A 20,873-nucleotide genomic window follows, 5' to 3' on the forward strand; every position below is an offset into this window, starting at 1 on the left:
TGCTGCACCGCGTGGTGACCCCTTTCTCCCTGGGGTCACCCTGGCACCGTGGCTGCTGGCCGTGGGAGCCACGAGGAGCCGGTGGCTCTCACCTCCCACCCGCCACCTCTGGGTGCCCACACACCCAGGGCGGGTGAGATTTGGCACAGCTGCTGGAGCCAGGGTTCCGGCAAACAGGCGTCTGGCTCCCAGGGCAGGAACCCTGCAGCTTCCTCCCGCCGGGCAGCGGGAGCAGCGGGGCTGGGAACCGCGCGGGCTTCGTGCAGCGGCTCCGCCAGGAAGCTGAATTTCCTCTGACGGCCCTGGCGCTGCCGCCTGGCACCGCTGCTCCCTCGCTGGTGCCGCGGCAGCAACCAACCCTCCTCTGCAAGCCCACGGAATCCAGCTCCACACATAAATTAACTCAGGCCGCTAATTAACGAATCTCTCCCGTGTCCCTCTGTGCAGTAGGGCTCGCTCTGGTCCCTCTGGTTGAAGGCTGCTCTGCCTGGACCTGCGGCTCACCGGGGAGTTGGCCACCCATCTTCACCTCCCCTGCATCCACACACGCCCAGGCCCAGCCCCAGGATGTCCCCCAGGACTCCTCCAGAGCTGGGTCTTCCCTCCTCTCGCAGGGAACTGGGAAGGCTCAGCCCCTGTGCCCTCCCCGAGGTGATGCCCGCCCAGTGCTCGTCAAGGCGCTGGCGCGGCGCAACCATCCGTGAGGCTTCATTCAAATTTAACGACTGGCACGGGACATAAAAGGGAAGGGGCAGGGAGGAGCAGGGCTGCTGGGCACACGGTGTGTGCCGTGTGCCCCGGGTGTGCCACCCTGGCAGGACAGATGCCCAAACACCGGCATGGGGCTGTGAGGAGCTGCCCCAAACGCCGCCAGGAGAAGCTGCCAGAAGCCAGGACAGTTCATCTCCACATGGCCACGCCAGCACTGCCAGCTACCTGCTGGCCGACCCAGGCCGTCCTCCCTGCATGCCTTTGGCTTGTTCTTGCCGTGTCTGGCTGGACACGTGCCGGCACCTGGCTGCCGCGGGCGGGTCGGGAGCCCTGAGCTCAGCGCGTTGGGCCCTGGTAGGTGTGGCTGGTGAATATTTCATGCCCGCGTTCACCGAGCCCTTTCTTGGTTACACTCCTGCCTCCTCCCCGCACTCTCACCATGTTTATTTATTTAATGAATTATTTATCGGCTCCCCCTCTCGCTCGGCTGGGCGCTGCCCCCTCCCCACTCCCCCGGCCCAGCTCCCAGCCCGGCGCGATGATTTATTGAATGCCGGCTCTGCTCTGCGGTTGCGACATTCTGTCACAGGAAGCCGCGGTTAAATATTAACCCAGGCGGGCCAAGCGGGTCCCCTGCTCCGCCGGGGACACGCTCCAGCCCCTCGGGGCTCGTGGATGCCAGGTGAGAGGCTTTCCCCACTGCTTTGACGCCAAAAGCTGCTGCTCCTTGTGATGGGCACAGCGTGGAGGAGACAGAGCAGGGAAGCAGAGCTGCTCCGTGCCCTAGCTCTGGACAGCTCAAGACCTCATGTCCCCGCTGAGCTCGAAGCCACCAGGGTGTGTCCCCATCCATCCCACCACAGACACCACCCCGCATTGTGCCAAAACCCGGCCAAGCCCCCTCTGTGTGCAATTCTTGGTGGGTGCTGGCACCTGCACACACCGCGATGCTCCGGGGCCGTGTCCTGCCCCCCGGGTGCCTTCATCCCCACCGGAGCCCTCGGCGTGTCCCCCCGTGGCCCCGCAGTCGGGCGTGCGTGGCGGGGGGACCCCCGTGGTGCGGGTGCTGCTGACGGCGGCGCGTGCGTTGCCATGAGCGGGGGGGTTTCCATGTGGAGGTGGGTGTTGCCATGGGTTTGCCGAGCCAAGGCGTTTCCATGGTGGCAGCGCGGTGCTCTGGGTCCTCCCAGAGGTGTGCAGCACCCTGGGATGCCACCGCTGCCACCTCACCGCAGCACCTGAGTGGCCCAGCCCCTGCAGCCCCTGCAGCCCCCTCCCCACCCCAACTCTCCCACCCCCAGGCAGGCAGAGCCCTTTCCCACGTGTTGTGTTTTCTTCACTTCTTCGGATGAATAATTAATAGAGGCTTTTTTGGTCCTCCGGGCCCTTCCGCTGGCCCCCTCCCCCTTCCTGGCGGGGTTCTGGCTCCCAGTGCCACCAGTATGGATGGGGAATGGGGGTGGGGCACAGCCCTGCCGTGGGCATCACAGCACTGGGTCTCCCCCAGTGCTCAGGGGCCCTGCCCATCATCATCCTCCTTGTCCCTCTCCACGGCCTGGGGCAGCATCCACATGGCCTAAGGGACCCTGAGAAAAATGAGGTGGCTGTCCTCCCACTCTGAGCTCCTCCCAAAACTCTGGGCAGCCAGGAGACCCCCCAAGACTCAGCACCAGGGCACCTGCCCAGGCCTGAGGGCCACCAGGCCCACCGGGGACATGGGAACATGACATTTGGCAGTGCACCACCCTGGCCACGCTCACCACGCCAGCGAGATAGCTCCTGGCAGGAGCAGCTCCGGCCGGCTCAGCAAGCCCAGCCACGGCTTTGGGAACCTCCTGCTTTCATTCAAAGCTCCTCGAGGCTGCCAAAGCTCCCGGGATGCACGATGCCAGCGCTGCCGGGGCAGAGGCTGCAGGGATGGTGCTGGTGGCCCCGTGTGGGAGCTGGGGGCAAGCTGCACGTGCCCTCTGTGTGTGCCCACTGAGCTGCGTGTGCCCTTGAGCTGCGTGTGCCCAGCAAGCTGAGTGTGCCCTCTGAGCTGTGCATGCCCAGTGAGCTCCATGTGCCCAGCAAGCTGCATGTGCCCAGTGAGCTCCATGTGCCCAGTGATCTGCATGTGCCCACTGAGCTGCATGTGCCCAGGAAGCTGCGTGTGCCCAGGAAGCTGTGAGTGCCCGCTGAGCTGTGTGTGCCCAGTGAGCTCCGTGTGCCCAGGAAGCTGTGCGTGCCTGCTGAGCTGTGCGTGCCCGCTGAGCTGTATGTGCCCAATGAGCTGCGTGTGCCCACTGCGCTGCATGTGCCTGCTGAGCTCCGTGTGCCCAGGAAGCTGTGCGTGCCTGCTGAGCTGTGCATGCCCGCTGAGCTGTGCGTGCCCACGCCGGTGCGAGCGTGCCCGTGCGTGCACACGTGTGCCAGGGCGCCGATCGCCTGGCACTGGGCTCTGCCGGGCGGCGCTGCACGGCAGTTGCTAAGGGATCTCACCGAGGACGGGCAGTGGGAGCTGGCACTCAGCTCAGTCCCCACAGCCCCCGGGGCTCCCCCAGGAACTGCACCCCACGAGCCCTGGGGGTGTGGGAAGAACGAGGGCCTGGCCATGCGGGTGGGCACTTGGCCAAGTGCTGGCTCCTGGGCAGGGGGCAGAGCCTGGCACTGTCTGTGCTCCTCGGTAGCCAGGCTGTCCTGGTACATGGGCACACTCCCTCCCACCCTGTGCCTCCAGGGTGGCCAAACCCCTCTGTGAGCACGTGTGACCCCCATGGCACTGGCAGCAGCACCTCAGGAGCCCTGAGCCCCCACCCAGGGCTCCCCCAGCAGCGCAGACCCCCAGGGCTGCTGCCCCAAGGCCAGAGCTCCCAGCCACAGCCACCCCAGTCGTGGTGGCTCCTGGCTCTGATGTCCCCAGCTGCGGGTGACCCAGTGGCACCCGACCCCGCAGGGACAGGCGTGGGTGCACCAACGTGTGGGTGCCCCCCGGGGGTCCCAGTGAGACCCCGACGGCAGCAGGGCCTCACACAGGGACACCCCCCGCCCGTGGGGGTCCTGGCGAGACTCCGGTGGCACCTGGTCCTCCTGGGACCCGGCCGCGGTGCCTGCACCCGCGGGGACCCGCAGCCCCGAGCCCGCTGCCGGTGCCGAGCCGGTGCCGGGGCGGGCCCGGGGCGGCGGCGGGAGCGCGCGCGGGGGCGCGGCGGCGGCGGGCGCGCGCGGGGCGGAGCTGGGCGCCGGGGCCGCGGGGCGCGGGCGGCTCGGGCTCGGTTCTCCCTCCATTCCCCGGCATCGCGGCGGGCTCGGGCGGCGGCAGGATGGCGGCTGGGCTCCTGCCCCTGCTCCCGCTGCTGCTGCTGCTACCGGGCCGGGGGCCGCCGGGGGCCCTGGGCAACCGGCACGCCGTGCACTGGAACAGCTCCAACCCGCAGTGAGTGCGGGCGGGGGCGCCGGGACCCGCACCGGGAGGCGGGGGGGGGGGGGGTGGAGGGGGTGGGGGGGTGTCCCCGGGGCCGCGCGGGGTTGGGGGCGCCGCCGGGAAGGACGCGGCGGGGATCGCGCTGAAGGATGCGCTGGGGGCGGCGGGCGGCACCGGGACTGCGGGACCCCCGGTGCCGGTCTCCTCGCGGCGCCCTCGTGCGGGCGGGGCCGCCGCTCCCCGGCTGCCGGTGCCCCCGGTGCCCCTCGCCCTGCCCGTGAGATCGGGGCTGGCTGCGGCGGGAGGGGGGCGGCCGCCCGGCCGGTTCGTGTCCCCGTGGCCGCGCTGCCGGGCGGGGCTCGGCGGCTCCCGGTGCGGGCGCGACGGGGTCGTGAGCACCGGGGGAAGAGCCCCCGCCAGCGCTACACCCACCGGGGGCAGCGGGGAGAGCCTGGCTCCCCCAGGCATCCATCTCCCGGTGCGCCGGGGCGGGCAGGGGTCCCGCTCCCCCCGCCAGTCGCGCCCCCCGCATGTCTGGGTGCGGGAGCGGCACCGGCGGCGCGGCGGAGGCGGGGGGGCCCGACAGGTGCCTGCCGCCCCCCACCGTCTTTGGCCGGCAGCGGTGGCACCCCCGGGGCGGCAGCGGGGGCTGCGGGGACAGCGGGGGCTGAGAGCGGAGGGTGGGAGCGGCCGCCGGCAGCGCAGCACTCGGGGGTCGGTGGCCTTGGCCGCTCAGCCCCTCCCTCACACCCTGCGCCTCTGCCCTCCCGGAGCACCCACAGCTGGGAATGGATGTGGATGGGGACGGTCTGGGCCGGACCCTCCCGGGAAATGGGGGCTGTGGTGTGTCCGTGGGGACCCCCTCCACGGGGATCTGCGCCTGCTGCCATCGCCCACCTCCCCGTCCCTCGCTGGTGCGAGTGCCCAGGGGTGTGGCGGGGACATGCACGCAGCCGGAGCATCCTCTGGCGCCCGTCGGTGCAGGGGCTCTCCTGGGCTCTGCCCCCATCCCACCCCCCTTTGTGCAGGGTGGGAGCAGCCCCTGCAGCCCCCTCCCCTGCCATTGAGATTGTGTCGCCAGGCGGAAGCTCGGGCCCCATAAATCGTGCGTGTGTGTGACGTGCCGAGGCGCAGCACAATGCCGAGGTGCCGCCACGCTCAGCCTCCCCCCCCGCACCCCCCTGCCCTGCCCGGACCCCCCTGCACCCCCAGCCTCGTCCCCACAGCGTGACATCGCCACCACGCTGGCAGGTGTGCCACCTCGCCCTCGTCTCCCCATCACCACCGTGACCTGCCGCTGCCCTGGCGCCTCTCGAGGGACAGGGCGGAGGGGGTGGCAGTGCCAGGGCCGTGCCAAGCCGGGGGTGTCGCAGCCAGCTGCCAGCACCCCCTGCGCAGGCGTGTCTGGCGCGGCCGCCAGCGTCCGGCTCAGGGCATGGGCGGCGCGGTGGGGGCGGCTGCGGCAGAGCCGTGTCCCAGGGACTCCGGGGCTGATATTTATTGTTAGGCAGTGCGGCAGCTCGGACGCAATTATAGCCGCGCGGCAAAGTGTCTGGATTAGATAAATTATGGGGGGAATTAGGCTCCCTGGGCCGCAGCCTGCAAATCCCAGCAACCCTGCTGCAAGTGGAGCCATAAACAAGCTCAGCGCGGCCCTGCGGGGCTCTCCGGGGAGGAGGGGGTTGCTGGCTGTGGCCACTCCTTGGCCACAAATTTATTGTGGCTCCTGCCACGCTACCCTGGGTACCCCTGTTGATGCCCTCAGTGGGATGACAGGATGAGGGGCAGCCCAGGAAGCAGCCCAGTGGTGCCTTGGGAAGCTCCACCAGCCCCTTTGGCCATGCCAGGAATGGCTGGGGGTGCCAGGAGGCCGGGAAGGGTCCCCAGGCAGGCAGAGCTCCCCTCATGCCATGGGTTTGAGTGTGTTGGCCAAGCCCAGGGGAGGTGTGAAGGCGGGATCCTCAAACCCTGCTCCTGCTCGGCCTGGTTGTTGGTCCAGCTGTGCATTCCATCCGTCTGTCCCATCACCTCCACTGGTGGCAGCCAGCAAGCCCTGGGGGTGTGGGATGACCCTTGACTCATCCCTCTTCTCCACTCCCCAGTCCTGCCAGGAACAGGCATGGTGACACAGGACAAAGGTGCAGGACAGCCACGTCCACCCAGCACCAGCTTTTGTGGGGCCTGTGACCCTGGGGTGACCCACTGAGCGGGGTCAGGGGCTCCTGGAGGGTCCCCAGACAAGCTGGGCCCTGGCATGCCGGAGGCTCTGTCCCTGCTGCGTGTCCCACGTGCCAAGATGGGGACAGCAATTTGTCCCTGTTCGTGGACACAGATGTGGCCAGAGCTCCTGACACTGCTGCACCCCAAGAAGCACCCCAAAAGCAGGATGGGGTGTACCACTGACTGATTTGGGACCTCAGGATGCTCGTACTGAGGGCACTGGGTGCCATGGAGGGGGCAGAGCGGGGGGTGCTGTGACACAGGGGGACACAGGGTGCCTGGCTGTGGGGTGGGGGTCACAGCCCACCCGTGTGCAGGGAGGTTGTGGCATTTTGTGCAGGCACACAGCTCGTGCAGCTCCCCCCAGCACTGGCACTGCCACCACGCTCACCTCTTCAAGGTGGCTTTTATCTGGCCCAGACTGTGCTGCAGGCAGCAGGGCTGGAGTGGGCTCTGGAGAGGGTTGGAGTGGGCCCTGGAGAGGGCTGGAGTGAGCTCTGGAAAGCCCCTGTGCAGAGCTGGGCAGTGTCTCACACAGGAGAGGAGCCACATCCCTGCAGAGCAGGTCTGGGGGTGCCCAGGCCCCTCTGCAGCAGCCAAACCCCAACACCAGGGCAGTGCCTGGCCAGATCCCCCTACCCACGGGCACCTGCAGGGCTGAGGAGGGGTCCCCCACAGCAGGAGGGACCCCCGGTCTGGGGGCATCCAGCAGGAGGTGCTGGGCAGCTGTGCCCAAGCAGGGACAGCTCCGTGCCCACTTGTGGAGCTGGATGCGGGCACAGCACCAACATCACCCCCTTTGCCACCCCTAGGCGGGCTGGGGGGCTCGGCCAGCCCCCACCCCGTGCCTCCACCCTCCAGACTGGGCACCCAGGAAGCCCAACCACCCAGGCATGCACGGCTGCCCCGGCAGGAGCCCACGGGCAGAGCGAGCCGTGCCCCGTGAGTCACGGCGCTGGGCGGCTCCGGGCCCGGCAGCACGGCCGGCGTTCCCGTGGGAGAAGCGGCCGCCGTGTCGGGGTGCAACAGGGCCGGGGCCACCTGCTCCTGCCCGGGCTGGTAATTGAGTCACCGGTCGCAGATTGATGGTTTAATTAAAACCCAATTAGAAACCTCATTGATCTTGTTAGCAACGCGGGAAGGCGCCGGCTTTAGCCGGGATTACGGGGATTGTGTGGCCGTCGGTAGCGACGGGGGGGCACCTGTGGGGCGCTGCTGCACTCCGGGGGCGCTCGGGGAGCGCTCTGCCTGTCCCGCTGGCACCGCGCTCCCCCCGCGGGGGGCTCAGCCCTCGCCTCCCCGGTTCCCCGGGCGGGGAGGTGGCCCCGGGGACACGGTGTGCCGGTGGCGCCCGCGCCTTGCGGCTGTGCGGCGGGGCCGGGGGGGCCGCCCGTGGCTCGGTGCCACCCGTGTGCGTGGGCTGCGTCGCGGGCGCTGTCTGCCGAGCCAGCGCGCGTGTGCGCGGCCGTCTGGGCGCCGTGACTGTGCAGCGCTGGCTGCGTGGGGAGGGCTGGCACGCTGAGCCCCCCATCTCCCCCGCGGGGAGGACAGGCGGTCTGTCTGTCCGTCCGTCCGTCCGTCCGGGGCGGTGGAGCGGCCGCAGTGGTCGGTGCGCCTTTGCCTCTCGCGGGGTGACGGGAAGGGGACTCGTAAATCAATGGCACTTTTTTGTTCCCCGGGTGATGGATGGGCCCCGGATGCGCCAAAAGGACGAAGCTGCTGGAGCCGAACAAAGAGCCTGGCTGTGCTGGGGGCTGCCCAGTGCTGGGGGGCACCACATCGAGGACACAGCACGCCGCTCTGCCCCTCACCGCTGCCACCACCAGTGCGGGGTGCTGAGCCCAGCTCTGGCCGCGCTGCCCTCCCGGCCCCTGCAGCACCACGGGGATGGGTCTGTGCAGTGTGGGGGTCCCGCCGGGGGTCTGTCCCGCCGTGCCCCCGCTGCCAGGGCGTGCTGCAGTGCACCAGGCGTTCCCCGGCAGGGTGGGAGCCAGCGTGCGGCACGCAGCCCGGATGGATGGCAGCAGATGGGAGCGGAGCGGCCGCCCGGCTCACCGGTGCCTGCGGCGTGCCAGGTAGCCAGGCTGCCACCGGGGTGCCACCAGGGTGCCACCGGCGTCCCTCCGGTGCGGGGCCGGTGGGCAGCGAGCCCGGGGCCGGTGCTGCCAGGGGACATCCATCTGCCCAGCGTGACAGGCTGCTGGAAGGTACCAGTGCCTCGCCAAGCCCTGCTCTACAAACGCAGTCGTGCAGAAGTGATGCTGCCCGTTCTCCTCCCGCATTTAACCCTTCGGGCACTGCCAGAGCCCACCATCCCCACCGGCCGTGCCATGGCTGCCAGTCTGGGATATGGAGGCTCCAGCCCAGCCCGGGTTGCTGGTGTTTCCCGATAGTTGTAGGGTTGGCAGGGACCAGGCAGCCCGTGCCTGACTGGGATGGGTGCTGGTGGGAAAAGAGGCAGAGTCCCTCCCTCAGAGTGTCTGTTCCTGCCCTTCCACCCCAAACCAAGGCCCACGGGCTCCCTGGATGGTGCTGTCAGCAGGTCTTGGGCTGTTGCACTGAGGGGGCTGCCGGGTTTGGGGGTATCTGGAGTTGCTGTTCTGCGGTGACTGTGCAGGAGCCAAGCGTGGCAGGGACACAGTGTTGTGACCAAAGCCGCCACTGGGGTCACCTGATGTGCCTCTGGCTGTGGTGGCCCTGTGGCTCTCCCCATATGGGGCCATTCCCCAGCCCCTCCCAGCTTACGGTGATGCCTGTGGGCTCCTGGCACGCCGTGGCAGCTGGCAGTGCCCGTGGGAGTCACTGCCATGGGCCCCTTGCCACACCAGTGGGGCTCCTGCACCCTGCCGTGGGTGCTGGTGTCCCCCAGCCCAGGGGACACTTGGGTGCCTCGTTAGTGAGGCTGTTTATCAGCAGCCACGCTTCTTAATGAGCTGTGGCTTAACGAGCCCCAACCTGGGGTCCCGGGGGACCGTGCCTCAGCACTGGGTGCCACTGGGGGTTACCTCTCCCCAGCAACCCGTGACAGAGTGTCACTTGTGACCCTTCTCCTGCCCCCCTGTCCCATGGCACAGCCTCAGCCCGGCTGTGGGCAGCCCCAGCCGCGGGTGCCCGCCCCGGTGCGGGGCAGCTGGCATTGGGGTACACCGGCGTCCCAGCTCTGCGTCCCGCGTGGAGTTAATTGCAATTTTCTCCTTGGGGCCATTTCTTTAATAACAAGCCTTTTTCTCCCCCCGCCCCCCTTCCCACCACATCAAAGGGGGAAGATGAAAGGTCCCGGCGCCCGCTCAGCAAGGGTGGCTGCCTCAGCACCTTCCCGGCGGAGCAGTTGCCGGCGGCTGCCGGGATGGGCTGCGGAGTAGCGGCAGCGCAGCGAGGGAGGGGCCGCGTGGGGCTGCGCTCGCTGTCCCACGAGAGATCACTTCTGCCATCGGCCGCTCCCCGCAGCCCCCTGCTGCTCCTTATCCCCCCGTTTTGCCTCCCGACACCGCGTCCCGCTCCGGTTCCGTCTCCGGGCTCGGCTGCGGTGCCGCGGGCGCTGGCGGCGTGCCGGGGCTCCTCGAACAGCCCCGGGGGCGATGGTGCAGGGTGCGGCGTCTGCACGCGCAGCCCTGCCCGCTGCCTGCCCAGCCCTGCCGGGCAGACCCAGGGAGCCGCTGGGCTGCGGGAGGGGCGGCGGACCCCGCACCGCACCCCAAGGGAACCCCGGTGATGCTCGGGGGGGCTCACGCTCCGGGGTTTGGGGTGCCGGAGCGTCCCACGCGTGCCGGGATGCTGCTGCCCGTGTCCCGCGGGATGCGGGCCAGCGCGGGCCGGGCAGGGTCCGGTGCCGAGCCAGCGGCGGGCGGTAATTAATTGGCAGGAGCAGCGGGTCAGCGCGGCGGCGAGGATTACCGAGGCCGGGATTTCCGTCGGGCGCGGATTAGGAGCCAGCGGAGCCTCTCCTGAGTGGATCTGAGGGGATTGCTGCTCCTAATCAATGTAAATGAGGCTCCCCCAGGGCCACCCTTTGCGGCATTAACGAACTAACGGGATTAGCCGGAGCAGGGTGAGAAATCCTGGCTCCGAGCTGCGGCGCGTGCCAGGGCCGTGGTGGGCGGCAGCGGTGGGCCGGCTCCAGGCTGCTGCAAATGGGGAATGCCGGGGAATTCCGGGGAATGCCGGGGTGCCCCGCACACCCACGGGCTGCCCCGTGGATAACCCGGTGCCTGTGGGACCCTGATGCCCTCCTGGGTTTGTCTGTGCATCGTCTCCTCTTTGAGTCTGTCTCGTATGCCCATGCTTTTGCCCATCCCACCTTTGCGTGTGGCTTGACACCCATCCCCAGCAGCGCCTGTCCCCCCACCCAGGTCCACCCAGGACAGCGATTCTGCTCCACTCGTGAGGCTCTGGCTGTGCAGGGCTTCCACAGTGTCGGGAGCTTCACACAGGGGGCACCAGTGCTCCCAGAGTTCCTTCACTGCGACCTCGTCCAGCCCCTGGAGACCCCTGCCTGGGGAGGTGCAGACCCTCCCCACACCTGACCCCCCATCCCTTCTTTCCCTTTCAGCCTGCGGCGGGAGGGCTACACGGTGCAGGTGAATGTCAACGACTACCTGGACATCTACTGCCCTCACTACAACGCCTCGGTGCCCGAGCACCGGCTGGAGCAGTACGTGCTCTACATGGTGAACGCGGAGGGCTACCGCACCTGCAACACCAGCCAGGGCTTCAAGCGCTGGGAGTGCAACCGGCCGCACGCGCCCCACAGCCCCATCAAGTTCTCGGAGAAGTTCCAGCGCTACAGCGCCTTCTCACTGGGCTACGAGTTCCGTGCGGGGCAGGAGTACTACTACATCTGTACGTGGGGTGCTGGGGGGGACCCCCACACAGCCCCCAAGCCGCCGGTCCCACCCCAGCAGGTCCCCTCAGGTCCCACTGAGTTGCGTCTCCTCAGGTCCCACCCCAGTTGGGCTCCTCAGATTCCATCCCAGTTGAGCCCTTCAGGTCTCACTGAGCTGTGTCTCCTCAGGTCCCACCCCAGCGGGGTCTACTTGGGTCCCACCCCAGTTGTTTCCCCTCAGGTCCCACCCCAGTTTTGTCCCCTCAGGTCCCAGCCCAGTTGAGCCCTTCAGGTCTCACTGAGCTGTGTCCCCTCAGGTCCCACTCCAGTTTTGTCCCCTCAGATCCCATCCCAGTTGAGCCCCTCAGGTCCCATCCCAGCTGGGTCCCCTCAGATCCCACCCCAGTTTTGTCCCCTCAGGTCCCACCCCAGCGGGGTCCCCTTAAGTCCCACCCCAGTTTTGTCCCTCAGGTCCCACCCCAGCTGGGCCCCTCTGTGTCCCCCTTGGCTGGTTCGCCTGGACCCCCAAAATTGGGCAGCTGTTTCCCCCCTAAGAGTGGGAACCTGGAGCTCGGGGAAGGGGTGAAGGAGCAAAGGGATGGCGGGAGGGGGGCTTTACATGATGCAGGGAGCAGATGGGGGTGTGGATGGGGGTGCCAGGGCATGGTGGGGTGCTGGGAGATGATGATGTAGGATGCAGAATGCTGCCACAGGATCAGGGTTAGGGGCTGCTGCTGCAGGATTGCAGTGTTGGTGCCAGATACGCGTGCTGGGTTGTGATGCTGGAGCTGATATTCAGGCCTGGGGTGCTGTTACAGAGCACTGGTGCAGGATTTGGGGTGCTGCTGCATCCCCCCAGCCCTGATCGCACCCCTGGGCAGTACCAGCCCCCTCTCTGTCCAGACCCACCAAGCCTCGGGGTGCCTGGGGCTGGGATCCCTGCCACGGAGCCCCTCTCAGCGTGCTTTTGCCTTGCAGCCACGCCGACACACAACCACCGCCGGGCCTGCCTGAAGATGAAGGTGTTTGTCTGCTGCGCCTCCAGTAAGTACCCCCGTGCCCATCCCGGGGGCTGTGGGCGAGCCGGGGCGGCGGGGCTGGCCCGTGGGTGCCCCGTCCCTCCTGAGGAAGGGGGGAGCTGTGGGAGCTGCGGTGCGGGGCATCCAGGGAGCGTCACCCCCGTGCCCTCTCTCCCTCCACAGCGTCGCACTCCGGGGAGAAGCTGGCGCCCACCCTGCCCCAGTTCACCCTGCGGCCCGAGGTGAAGATCGAGGACCTGGGTGAGTCAGGCACAGCCCCCGGCCCCGCAGCGCCGTGTCCCCGCTCCCGCCGCCGCCCCTGGGGCAGCCCCGGCCACGGGGTGGGGGTTCAGGGCCGCCCTGCTGCCCTCCTCATCCTCTCGTTTTCCCCACAGAAAACTTCAACCCGGAGATGCCCAAGCTGGAGAAGAGCATCAGCGGCACCAGCCCCAAGCGGGAACACTTGCCCCTGGCCGTGGCCGCCGCGCTCTTCCTCATGACGCTCCTGGCCTCGTAGCTCCCGGTGCCCGCGGGGGCCCGGCCAGCGCCGCTCTGCCCAGCGCGGCCCCCTCGAGCTGCTGCCCCTCGTGAGAAGGGGAGCACGGCCGGACCACCGCGCCCTGCCCGGAGAGCCGCCCGCGGAGCTGCCCCGCGGGGCCGGCATCACCGATCCGCCGCTCCGGGGATGCGGCCGGAGCGCTGCGCCCTCCGCCGACAGCAGCCCGGGGAGCGCGGGGTCTGCCCGCAGCCCCCCCGTGCCCCACCGTGGCTGGGGGGCTGAGCCCGAGGAGAGCGGGGCCCCCCGGGGCCGGGCAGAGTGTACATACCCATATAGATCTATACATACTGTACAGAGAGCGACTACAGAGATATATCTATACTGTACCATAGGCAGCGGCGCCGGCCCCGGGCTGGCTTGTACATAGTCGAACGTGTTGGATTTTCCTCGTCTTCCGTGAAGACCCGACCTATGCAAACGCACAGACACTTTTTGGGGAAAAACAGAACAAAACAAAACAAAACAAAAAAAAACATTCTCGATCTTTTTTTCAAAGTGCTTTGGCTGGTGATTTTCATATTCTGCTCTTAGTCTATTAAAAAAAAATAATAAAAGGATAAAAAAAGGGATCCCTGTCACGGTGGCGTGCAGCACTTCCAGCCCTCGGAGGGGTCCCTGGGGGGCTCCGGCTCGGACAGGCGCTCAGGAGAGGGCTGACCTCCGCCGTGCCACCCGCCTTGCCAGGCACAACAGGCTGGGTGCCGCTGCCAGGGGGATGCAGGGCACTCCCCCCGCCGCCTCTGCTCCCCACCGACCCCCAGCGCCGGCAGGGCCGCGGTGCTTCCCGCAGGAATGCGGCGTGGACAGCAGGAGCGCTGGAAGGTAAGGGCAGCGCGGGGGGCGAACGCAGCCCTGGGGGGCGTTTGGGAGCAGGAAATCCTTCCTTGCCATCCTCGCCAGCCGCACGGAGCGAGCAGACACGGGGCGCTGGCAACCCCATGGGAACTCCGGCATCGCCCCTGCGGCGCGTCTGGCTGTGCCGGGCATGCCGGCTCCTGCCTGCTCTGGGGGGATCTGGCACACGCTGGCGGCTCCTGCGGGGAGGGGGACGCCCTCATCCCCCCCCCAGCGCCTCCAGCCAAGGCGATTTGGGGGCTGGATTGTGCCTGGGGGTGGGATCGCATCTAAAGGGGGGCGTTGCTGGGGCTCCCAGACCCCCACAGCCCTCGTGGGGTTCTGACCCCAGGGAGCCCGGTGCCCCCAGGGAGGGGGGGCAGGAACTCTCCCCGCAGGGATGAGGGGCTGCGAGGGCCCCGCTCCCGGTGCGGATTCCTGGGGAAGGGGGTCCTCACGGCCCCGGGGAGCAGGGCAGCCACTCTCCCCCACCCAGCCGGCGCTGCTGGGCGGTGGCTGGGTGTCCCGCCGGCCCGGGCTTGCCCGGCTGCGGGAAGAGCCGACGAACCCGTCAGACGGGTCCTGGGAGCCCTCCCAGCAGGCGCCGGGCTCGCCACGTCCCCCCCAGCGCTCCGGCAGGCCTGGCATGGGCTGAGCTCCCTGGCATGGACCCCCTCCCGGGGTCCGGAGGTGCCTGCTGGCCCAGGGCAGGGTGGGCACGGTGTGGGTGGGGCAGCACCGCTGCCACTGCCGAGGGCTGTGTCCGGCCAGGTGCTGATTGCCAGGGACTGGCCAAAGCACCTGTGCCAGTGTGGTGCCATGCTGGTGGCACGTGGCACGGTGAGGCTGGCACAGCTTGGGTGGCCAGTGCCCCAGGGGGGTGTGAGAGCTGGAGTCACTGCCCTGGCACAGAGAGATCTGCCTGCAGGATCCCTCCTGCCACTTGCCTCGACCCTGGCACCGCTTCTTGTGCATGCGTGGCACCACCCATGGCATGGTGGGCACCTGGCTCAGGTGTGCCCCGTGCCCTAGGGCTGAGCACAGCAGGACAGCCCAGACCCACCAGGGGTCTTCTGGGGTGCTGGTCGAGGGCATTCCCAAGCCCAGCTGCCCCAAGTCAAGTGGGGGGCCACTGCTGGGACCCCAGTGCTGAGGTTGGGGTGCCCCTTGGGTACTTTGGGGTTTCACGGCCTCGGCAGCAGATCCAGATGTGTGCCAGGAGCAGCTGTGTGGCACGAGGCTCTTCTCACCTCGGGGCAGCTCCCCTGCCCAGTCAGGGCTCTCTGGCCAAAGCCACGAGGTCCTGGCACAGCTGGACAGCCCTGGGGCTGCGGCTCTGCCCCCACCAGGCTGGCATCAGGCCATGCCTACCTGCCATGCCTACCTGCCAGGCTGCACGCAGCTGGCACTGCGTCACCGCGGCCTTCGCTCCCGGCCACAAACTGGACGGCTCCTCTTCCTCCCCCAGCCTTGCAGGGGTGACGTCAGCCCAGCCAGGGGCCGGGGCACTCCCGGGTGTCCCCAGCCAGCAAACCACAAACACTGTCACGAGTTCAGCGGCCTCTGGCCAAGCCTCCCTGCCCCACACGGAGCAGCAGCGATGTTTACAGCCTGAAACGGCTTCACCTTTGTCCCTCCATCGCAGCACCAAACCCAGCCCATTGTCACCTGCTCCCAGGTGCCGTGGCCGTGACCGTGTGCACCATGTGCGCAACACCACTGGCACTGCTGGTGCCACTGCAGGTGGGCACTCACCCTACCCAGGGTTCTGCCCACCTTGTGCCCCAACGTTGTGTCTCAAGGGAGGTAATGGGGCACCTCTAGCCCCAGTTTTTGCCTCAGACTGTCCCCCAGCAGGGGACATGGGCTTGCCTTTCCACTCCTGCTCCTCCACCAGGGCTCTGGCGGTGGCACTGGATCTCAGTGTGCCCGCGTGGCCTCACTCCCAGCCCCTTCCCTGTGACCTGGTGGCCCTGCTCCAGGGCTGGGGCCGTGGCACATGAGACAGGGGAGCCCCTTGGCCAACGTGGTTGGGTGCCACATCCCAGCAGCACAGGATGGATCCAGCATGATGCCCCAGGAGGCTCATTCTGGCCCTGGCAGGCCCAGCACGAGGCTCAACCACCAGGGCTGCCCAGCCCTCCCCCGTCAGTGCTGCCTGCCTTGGTTTCCCCAGGCACAGCGTGTCCCTGACGTGGAGGGGGCAGTACCAGGGCGATGCCAGCACCATCCCCGTGGCCTGCACGTGAGATCCCAGCCGTGTTCCCAGGAGTGCTCCCCTGTGCAAGCCGCGGCAGCGCCGGCATCCCGGCAGCAGAGGCCTGGCACTGTCATTATGGATGATGTCAGGCCTGGCCACAAGCAGGGAGGATGAGAGCAAAGCAGCCTCCCTGGGAGCGAGGCGGTGGCGAGAGAGGCTGGGATGTGGGGGGATGTGGGGCACAGCCCCACGGCCTGGCCTCGCAGGCTGAGGGAGCCCCGGCCGCTCTCAGGTTGCCGCGCCGGCGCCTGCCGGAGCCCCTGCCGCGTGCCAGGGGAGCTCTCCGCGCCCGCTGCGGCACAGGGCATGCAACATTACCCACAATCAATGGATCATTATGGAATAAACAAGAGGAAAGTTGTTTTGCAAATGCGGCTGAGTTATCGCTTCACAACACGCGGCGAAGCGTCGCGCGCCGGCCGGGACACGGATGGATCCGTGTCAGAGCAAATGGGAGCCGACAGCGAGGCACCGCGCTCCTGCCAGCCAGTGGCAGCGTGCCCGCTGTGCCCACCCCGGCTCTGCGCCTGCAGGCCCCTGTGCTGCACCTACAGACCCCCATGGTGCACCTACAGACCCCCGTCCTGCACCTACAGCCCCCTGTTCTGCACCTACAGACCCCCATGGTGCACCTAGAGACCCCCATGGTGCACCTACAGACCCCCGTCCTGCACCTACAGACCCCCATTTTATACCTACAGACCCCTGTTCTGCACCTAAAGATCCCCATGGTGTACCTGCAGCCCCCCATCCTGCACCTACAGACCCCCATCCTACTCCTACAGACCCCTGTTCAGCACCTAAAGATCCCCATCCTGCACCTACAGCCTCCCAGTGTGCACCCCCAGGCCTATCCTGCACCCACAGCCCCCCATCCTGCACCCACAGACCCTCATCCTGCACCCACAGCCCCCCATCCTGCACCCACAGACCCCAGTGTGCACCCATAGCTCCTATCCTACACCTACAGCTCTCCCTCCTGCACCCATATCCCCCCATCCTGCACCCACAGCCCCCCATCCTGCACCCACAGCCCCCCATCCTGCACCCATATCCCCCCATCCTGCACCCACAGCCCCCAGTGTATGTGCAGAGTCCCTGCCCGGTGTGGGTCACATTTTGGGGGGTGGCCCTGCTCTGTGCCCGTCCCGTGGGGGGGATGGGGTGTGTGTGTGTGTGTGTGTGAAGTTGGGACGCACCTGGAGCGTGGTGTTCTGTGGGGACTGTGCCCCCTTCCCGGTGGGGGGGGCGGGGGTTTGTGTCCCCCGGCCCGGTCCTGGAGGGGGTGGGGGTGTGCTCGTGTCCCGGTTCGGTCCTGATGGGGGTTTGTGTCCCCCGCTCATGTCCTGGCGGGGGCGGGGGTGTGTTCGTGTCCCGGTCCGGTGCTGGTGGGGCTGGGGGTGTGTTCGTGTCCCGGCCCGGTCCTGGCGGGGGTGTGTTCGTGTCCCGGGTACCGCCGGTCTCGGTGGGGAAGGTTCGCGCCCCCCCCGCCCGCTGCCGGTCCCGGTGCCCCGTCGCCGCCGGTGCTGCTCTCGGTGTGGGGGAGGCTCCCGCCCCCCTGACCGATACCGGTGGGGGTGTGCCGCGCGTGCGGTGTCCCCCCCCCGCCCGGTGCCGTGTGTTGTTGTGCGAGCGCGGGGCGGCGGCGGGGGCGGGGCGGCGGCGGGGCCGTACATAAGGCGGGGGCGGGCGCGGGGCCGCCCGTGGAGCGCAGCGCCCGCGGAGCGATGGGGCAGCCGGGGGTGCCCCTGGCCCTGCTGGGGCTGGGGCTGTGCTGGGCAGCGGCGGCCGAGCGGCACACGGTGTTCTGGAACAGCTCCAACCCCCGGTGAGTGACCCCCGCCTCCCACCGGGACCCCCCCCCAAAACGCGCACCGAGCCCGGTACCGGCCGCCCCGAGGGCGCGGGCGGCGCCGCTGCGCCGCGCTCCCCTCCCCGGCGGCCTTTGTGCGGGACGAGGGCGGCGGGGCCGTGCGGGGCCGTGCGGGGGGCGGCGGGGCCGCTCCAGGTGCGCCCGGGGGGGCCTTTCCGTTCCCAGGGCCGAGCGAAGGGGCCGCTTCCTTCCCGCGGGGGGGGCGCGGCGCCAGCCCCGGCGCCGGCCCCGGGGACCGTGTTGACAAACACGGGGCAGGATGTGCGGGGGGGGTTAGACCTGGATCGGGGCCCCCCCCAGCTCACCGGCCGCCGGGGCTGCGGGGTGACCCCATCTCAAGCAGGTTCTGGGGGTCCCCCCCCGCCCCCCCGGCCTTGACTCCCCCTGCTTCTAGAGGTGCATGAGCTCTCTCAGGCTCTAGCAGCGTCCCCCTTGGCTTTCGGGGAGCCCCCCACACTCCCAGGCTGTGGGGGTGCCCCCACACTCGGGCAGCCCTGGGGGGATTTTGGGCTTCCCCTCCTTGCCTGGGCTGAGCCGCTCCCTCCCCAGGTTCTGGGGGTTCTCCCCCCTGCCCAGGCCGTGCCCCCCACGGGTGTAGGGCCGTGTCCTCTGTGCCAACCCCCGCAGGTTTTTTTGGGGTGGCTGTGCCCTCTCGAGGCCACCACAGCCGGCGAGGTGGGGACCCCGGCGTGCCCCCCCCGGCTGGGGTGTGGGGCGCAGCCGGAGCCGGGCTGGCTGCCCCACGGCGAGAGCCGCGACGCCTCCCGCTCCGGCAGCGCTGGGCCGGGCAGGGTGCGGGCAGGCTGCGCGTCCCAGCGGCTCCCCTCCCTGCTCCCCGGCTCTTGGGGAGCGCTGGGAACTGGGGTGCGCTCACCACTCACCGCCCGGAGGGGGAGTGAAGGGGGGGGCTGCCTTTTCAAAGCTATTCCAGGTGCTGCAGGACGCAGCACAGGGGAGGGTGCACCCAAGGGTGCCCCCAGGCAGCGCTGGTGTGGCCGGGATGCTGGCCCCCCCTGGGTACGGGGGATTTGGGGGTGCAATAAAGCCCCTAACCCAGACCTGACCCCCCTGCCCACCCTCCTGGCGCAGGTTTCTGTGGAGTGACTACACGGTGGAGGTTCGTCTCAATGACTACCTGGACATTATCTGCCCCCACTACGAGGAGGGCAGCGTGGACCCCCGGGCCATGGAGCGCTACACGCTCTACCTGGTGGAGCTGGAGGAGTACCAGGCCTGCAAGCCGCGCTCCAAGGAGCAGATCCGCTGGGAATGCGACAAGCCCAGCGCCCTGCACGGCCCCGAGAAGTTCTCGGAGAAGTTCCAGCGCTTCACTCCCTTCACGCTGGGCAAGGAGTTCAGGGAGGGACACAGCTACTACTACATCTGTGAGTGCTGGGGGGCTGCGGGGGGGGCTCCCAGCTGCTGCAGGGATTCCCCATCGGGCTGCCCCCATCCCTTCCTAACCTGCCTCTCCCTTCCCAGCCAAACCCATCCACCACCACGGCGAAGCCTGCCTGAAGCTGAAGGTGACGGTGACAGGCAAAGGCAGTGAGTATCACCACCCCCTCGGGGCCCCCCCCCGCGTCCCCTCCTTCCCAGCGTGGCCTTGGCCGCGCTGAGTCACGGCCTGGCCGTGGCCCCTGGCCAGCCCGGGGTGTGGGCACGCGCAGCCTGGCCAGGAAGGTGTTGGTGGGGGCAGGGAGGGGGCAGACAGCCCACAGTGAGGCGGGATTTTGGGATTTTGGGGAGGTTGGGGTGCTGCCCTACCCTCCGTGACCCCCCCGTTTGCTCGGCAGCTCCGGCGCCGCCCGCCCCGGCCTCGACACAGAAGGGGAGGATCCAGGCAGGTGTGTTGGGGGCTGTGGGGTGGGGCTGGGCCAGCTTCCCTTTCTGGGGTGGCAGGGTGTTCTTGGGGGCACCGGGCTGAGCCTGGGGGGAGGCAGGTGGGGGGCACTGGCCTGAACACAGCCACCCATGGGTTTGTGGGGGGCATTGGGGCTCATCTGCCCCTCCTGGGGGCTCTGGAGGTGGCTGAACTACCAAATCTGGTGGCAGCCCTCTGCAGGGGTGATGTGCTGCTGGTTTGGGGTATGGTTTCTCTTCTGGGGTTGCTGCTTGCTGATGGCTCCTCTCTTTGCCCCTACAGATGATGCAGCAGCACACGTGCTGAGGAGCGTGGGGCAGAACTCGGCCATGCGCAGCAGCAGCCGCCCCTTCACCTTCATCAGCCTCCTCCTGCCCCTCCTGCTGCCGCAGGGGCTCTGAGCCGGCCCTCGTGCCCGGACCCACCGAGGCTGTGGCCATTGGGGGCCCCCGTGGTCCCCGCACATCTGCCCCGGGTGCCCTGCCCCGTGCACAGCTGGGCCAGGAAAGGATTTGTCAGTATTATGGGGCTGGAGGGCCCAAAGCCATCGCAGCAGCTGGAGCCTTCAGGCTGCCCTGGCCCTTCCAGGGTGCTCCTGGCAGCCAGAGGCCGAGCGGGAGCCTGGAGCTGGAGGGGCTGAGGTGCCCCGGACTGGAGAGGGGCGGGGGGCTGGCACCCCTGCCCCGCAGCTGAGCTCGCCCACCACCCTCGCGGTGGGCTGGAACTGGAATGTGTCCTGCAGGCGGGGACGTGGGGGTGGCCAGGTGACACGGCTGCAGGGGCCACTTACCCCCCAGCGTCAGTGGCCTGGGAGCACAGACAGGCTGGAGCCGCCCCGCAGCCAGGGGAGCGGGGCTCAGAGTTCATCCCACTCCTCACTGCGCTGCACCCCTACCCCGTCCTTCCTCCATCCCCTGGCCCTTCCCCATCCCTCCCCTCCGCCGGGTGCCGGAGGGACCCCCAGCACCCCCTTTGTACAGCTTTCTAATACGGGACTTTTTTATACCATTGTCAGGAATAAATAACCAAAACCACGCGGAGCTCCTGAGACCTCCCCCACCCCCCTGGGCCACGGCTCTCCTGGCCCCTGTGGGGGGTTGGGCTGGTTAATTAATTAATTGGCTGGTGTTTGCACGGGGCTGTTAAGTGGCAAAGTGCCACAGTGGCTGGCACTGTCCCCGGCTTTATCTGGTGACACAAAGGCCTGCCCTGAGGGGAGGGAGCTCCCAGGTGGGGGGCAGCACAAACCCCGCTGGAATGTGGCAGACCCCGTGCGGTGGGTCTGGTGAATCCCACCGCTGGAGAGGA

The 20,873-nt window shown here is 68.6% G+C and overlaps 2 protein-coding genes across 4 annotated transcripts; both read left to right on the plus strand.

The window, feature by feature from the left end:
* Positions 1 to 3,900: 3,900 nt before the first annotated feature.
* Positions 3,901 to 13,303, plus strand: EFNA3 (ephrin A3). Of its 2 annotated transcripts, XM_064401450.1 has the most exons (5): positions 3,904 to 4,126; positions 10,884 to 11,173; positions 12,135 to 12,200; positions 12,359 to 12,436; positions 12,571 to 13,303. In XM_064401450.1, exons 1-5 carry the CDS (start codon positions 4,014 to 4,016, stop codon positions 12,690 to 12,692), a joined length of 669 nt encoding a protein of 222 aa, XP_064257520.1. In that variant the 5' UTR covers positions 3,904 to 4,013; the 3' UTR covers positions 12,693 to 13,303. The 2 variants fall into 2 exon arrangements, with proteins under 2 accessions (XP_064257521.1, XP_064257520.1); XM_064401451.1 differs by lacking the exon at positions 12,359 to 12,436 and having other exon boundaries at positions 3,901 to 4,126.
* A 131-nt stretch (positions 13,304 to 13,434) lies between these two features.
* On the plus strand, positions 13,435 to 20,873 carry EFNA1 (ephrin A1). 2 transcript variants are annotated; one of them, XM_064401452.1, is made up of 5 exons: positions 13,435 to 13,556; positions 18,791 to 19,086; positions 19,184 to 19,249; positions 19,498 to 19,548; positions 19,848 to 20,873. In XM_064401452.1, exons 1-5 carry the CDS (start codon positions 13,450 to 13,452, stop codon positions 19,964 to 19,966), a joined length of 639 nt encoding a protein of 212 aa, XP_064257522.1. In that variant the 5' UTR covers positions 13,435 to 13,449; the 3' UTR covers positions 19,967 to 20,873. The 2 variants fall into 2 exon arrangements, with proteins under 2 accessions (XP_064257522.1, XP_064257523.1); XM_064401453.1 differs by lacking the exon at positions 13,435 to 13,556 and adding an exon at positions 17,481 to 17,656 and having other exon boundaries at positions 19,848 to 20,863.

The sequence above is a fragment of the Passer domesticus genome, chromosome 32, assembly GCF_036417665.1.
Source record: "Passer domesticus isolate bPasDom1 chromosome 32, bPasDom1.hap1, whole genome shotgun sequence".
In the NCBI taxonomy this organism is placed as follows: domain Eukaryota; kingdom Metazoa; phylum Chordata; class Aves; order Passeriformes; family Passeridae; genus Passer; species Passer domesticus.

Coding starts and splice junctions, on each gene's coding strand:
- EFNA1 (XM_064401452.1), top strand. CDS start 13,450: ATGCAGGGCACTCCCCCCGCCGCCTCTGCTCCCCACCGACCCCCAGCG. Junction 19,087..19,183: donor ACACAGCTACTACTACATCT/GTGAGTGCTGGG, acceptor CTCCCTTCCCAG/CCAAACCCATCCACCACCAC. Junction 19,549..19,847: donor GAAGGGGAGGATCCAGGCAG/GTGTGTTGGGGG, acceptor TTGCCCCTACAG/ATGATGCAGCAGCACACGTG.
- EFNA3 (XM_064401450.1), top strand. CDS start 4,014: ATGGCGGCTGGGCTCCTGCCCCTGCTCCCGCTGCTGCTGCTGCTACCG. Junction 4,127..10,883: donor TGGAACAGCTCCAACCCGCA/GTGAGTGCGGGC, acceptor TTTCCCTTTCAG/CCTGCGGCGGGAGGGCTACA. Junction 11,174..12,134: donor GCAGGAGTACTACTACATCT/GTACGTGGGGTG, acceptor TTTGCCTTGCAG/CCACGCCGACACACAACCAC.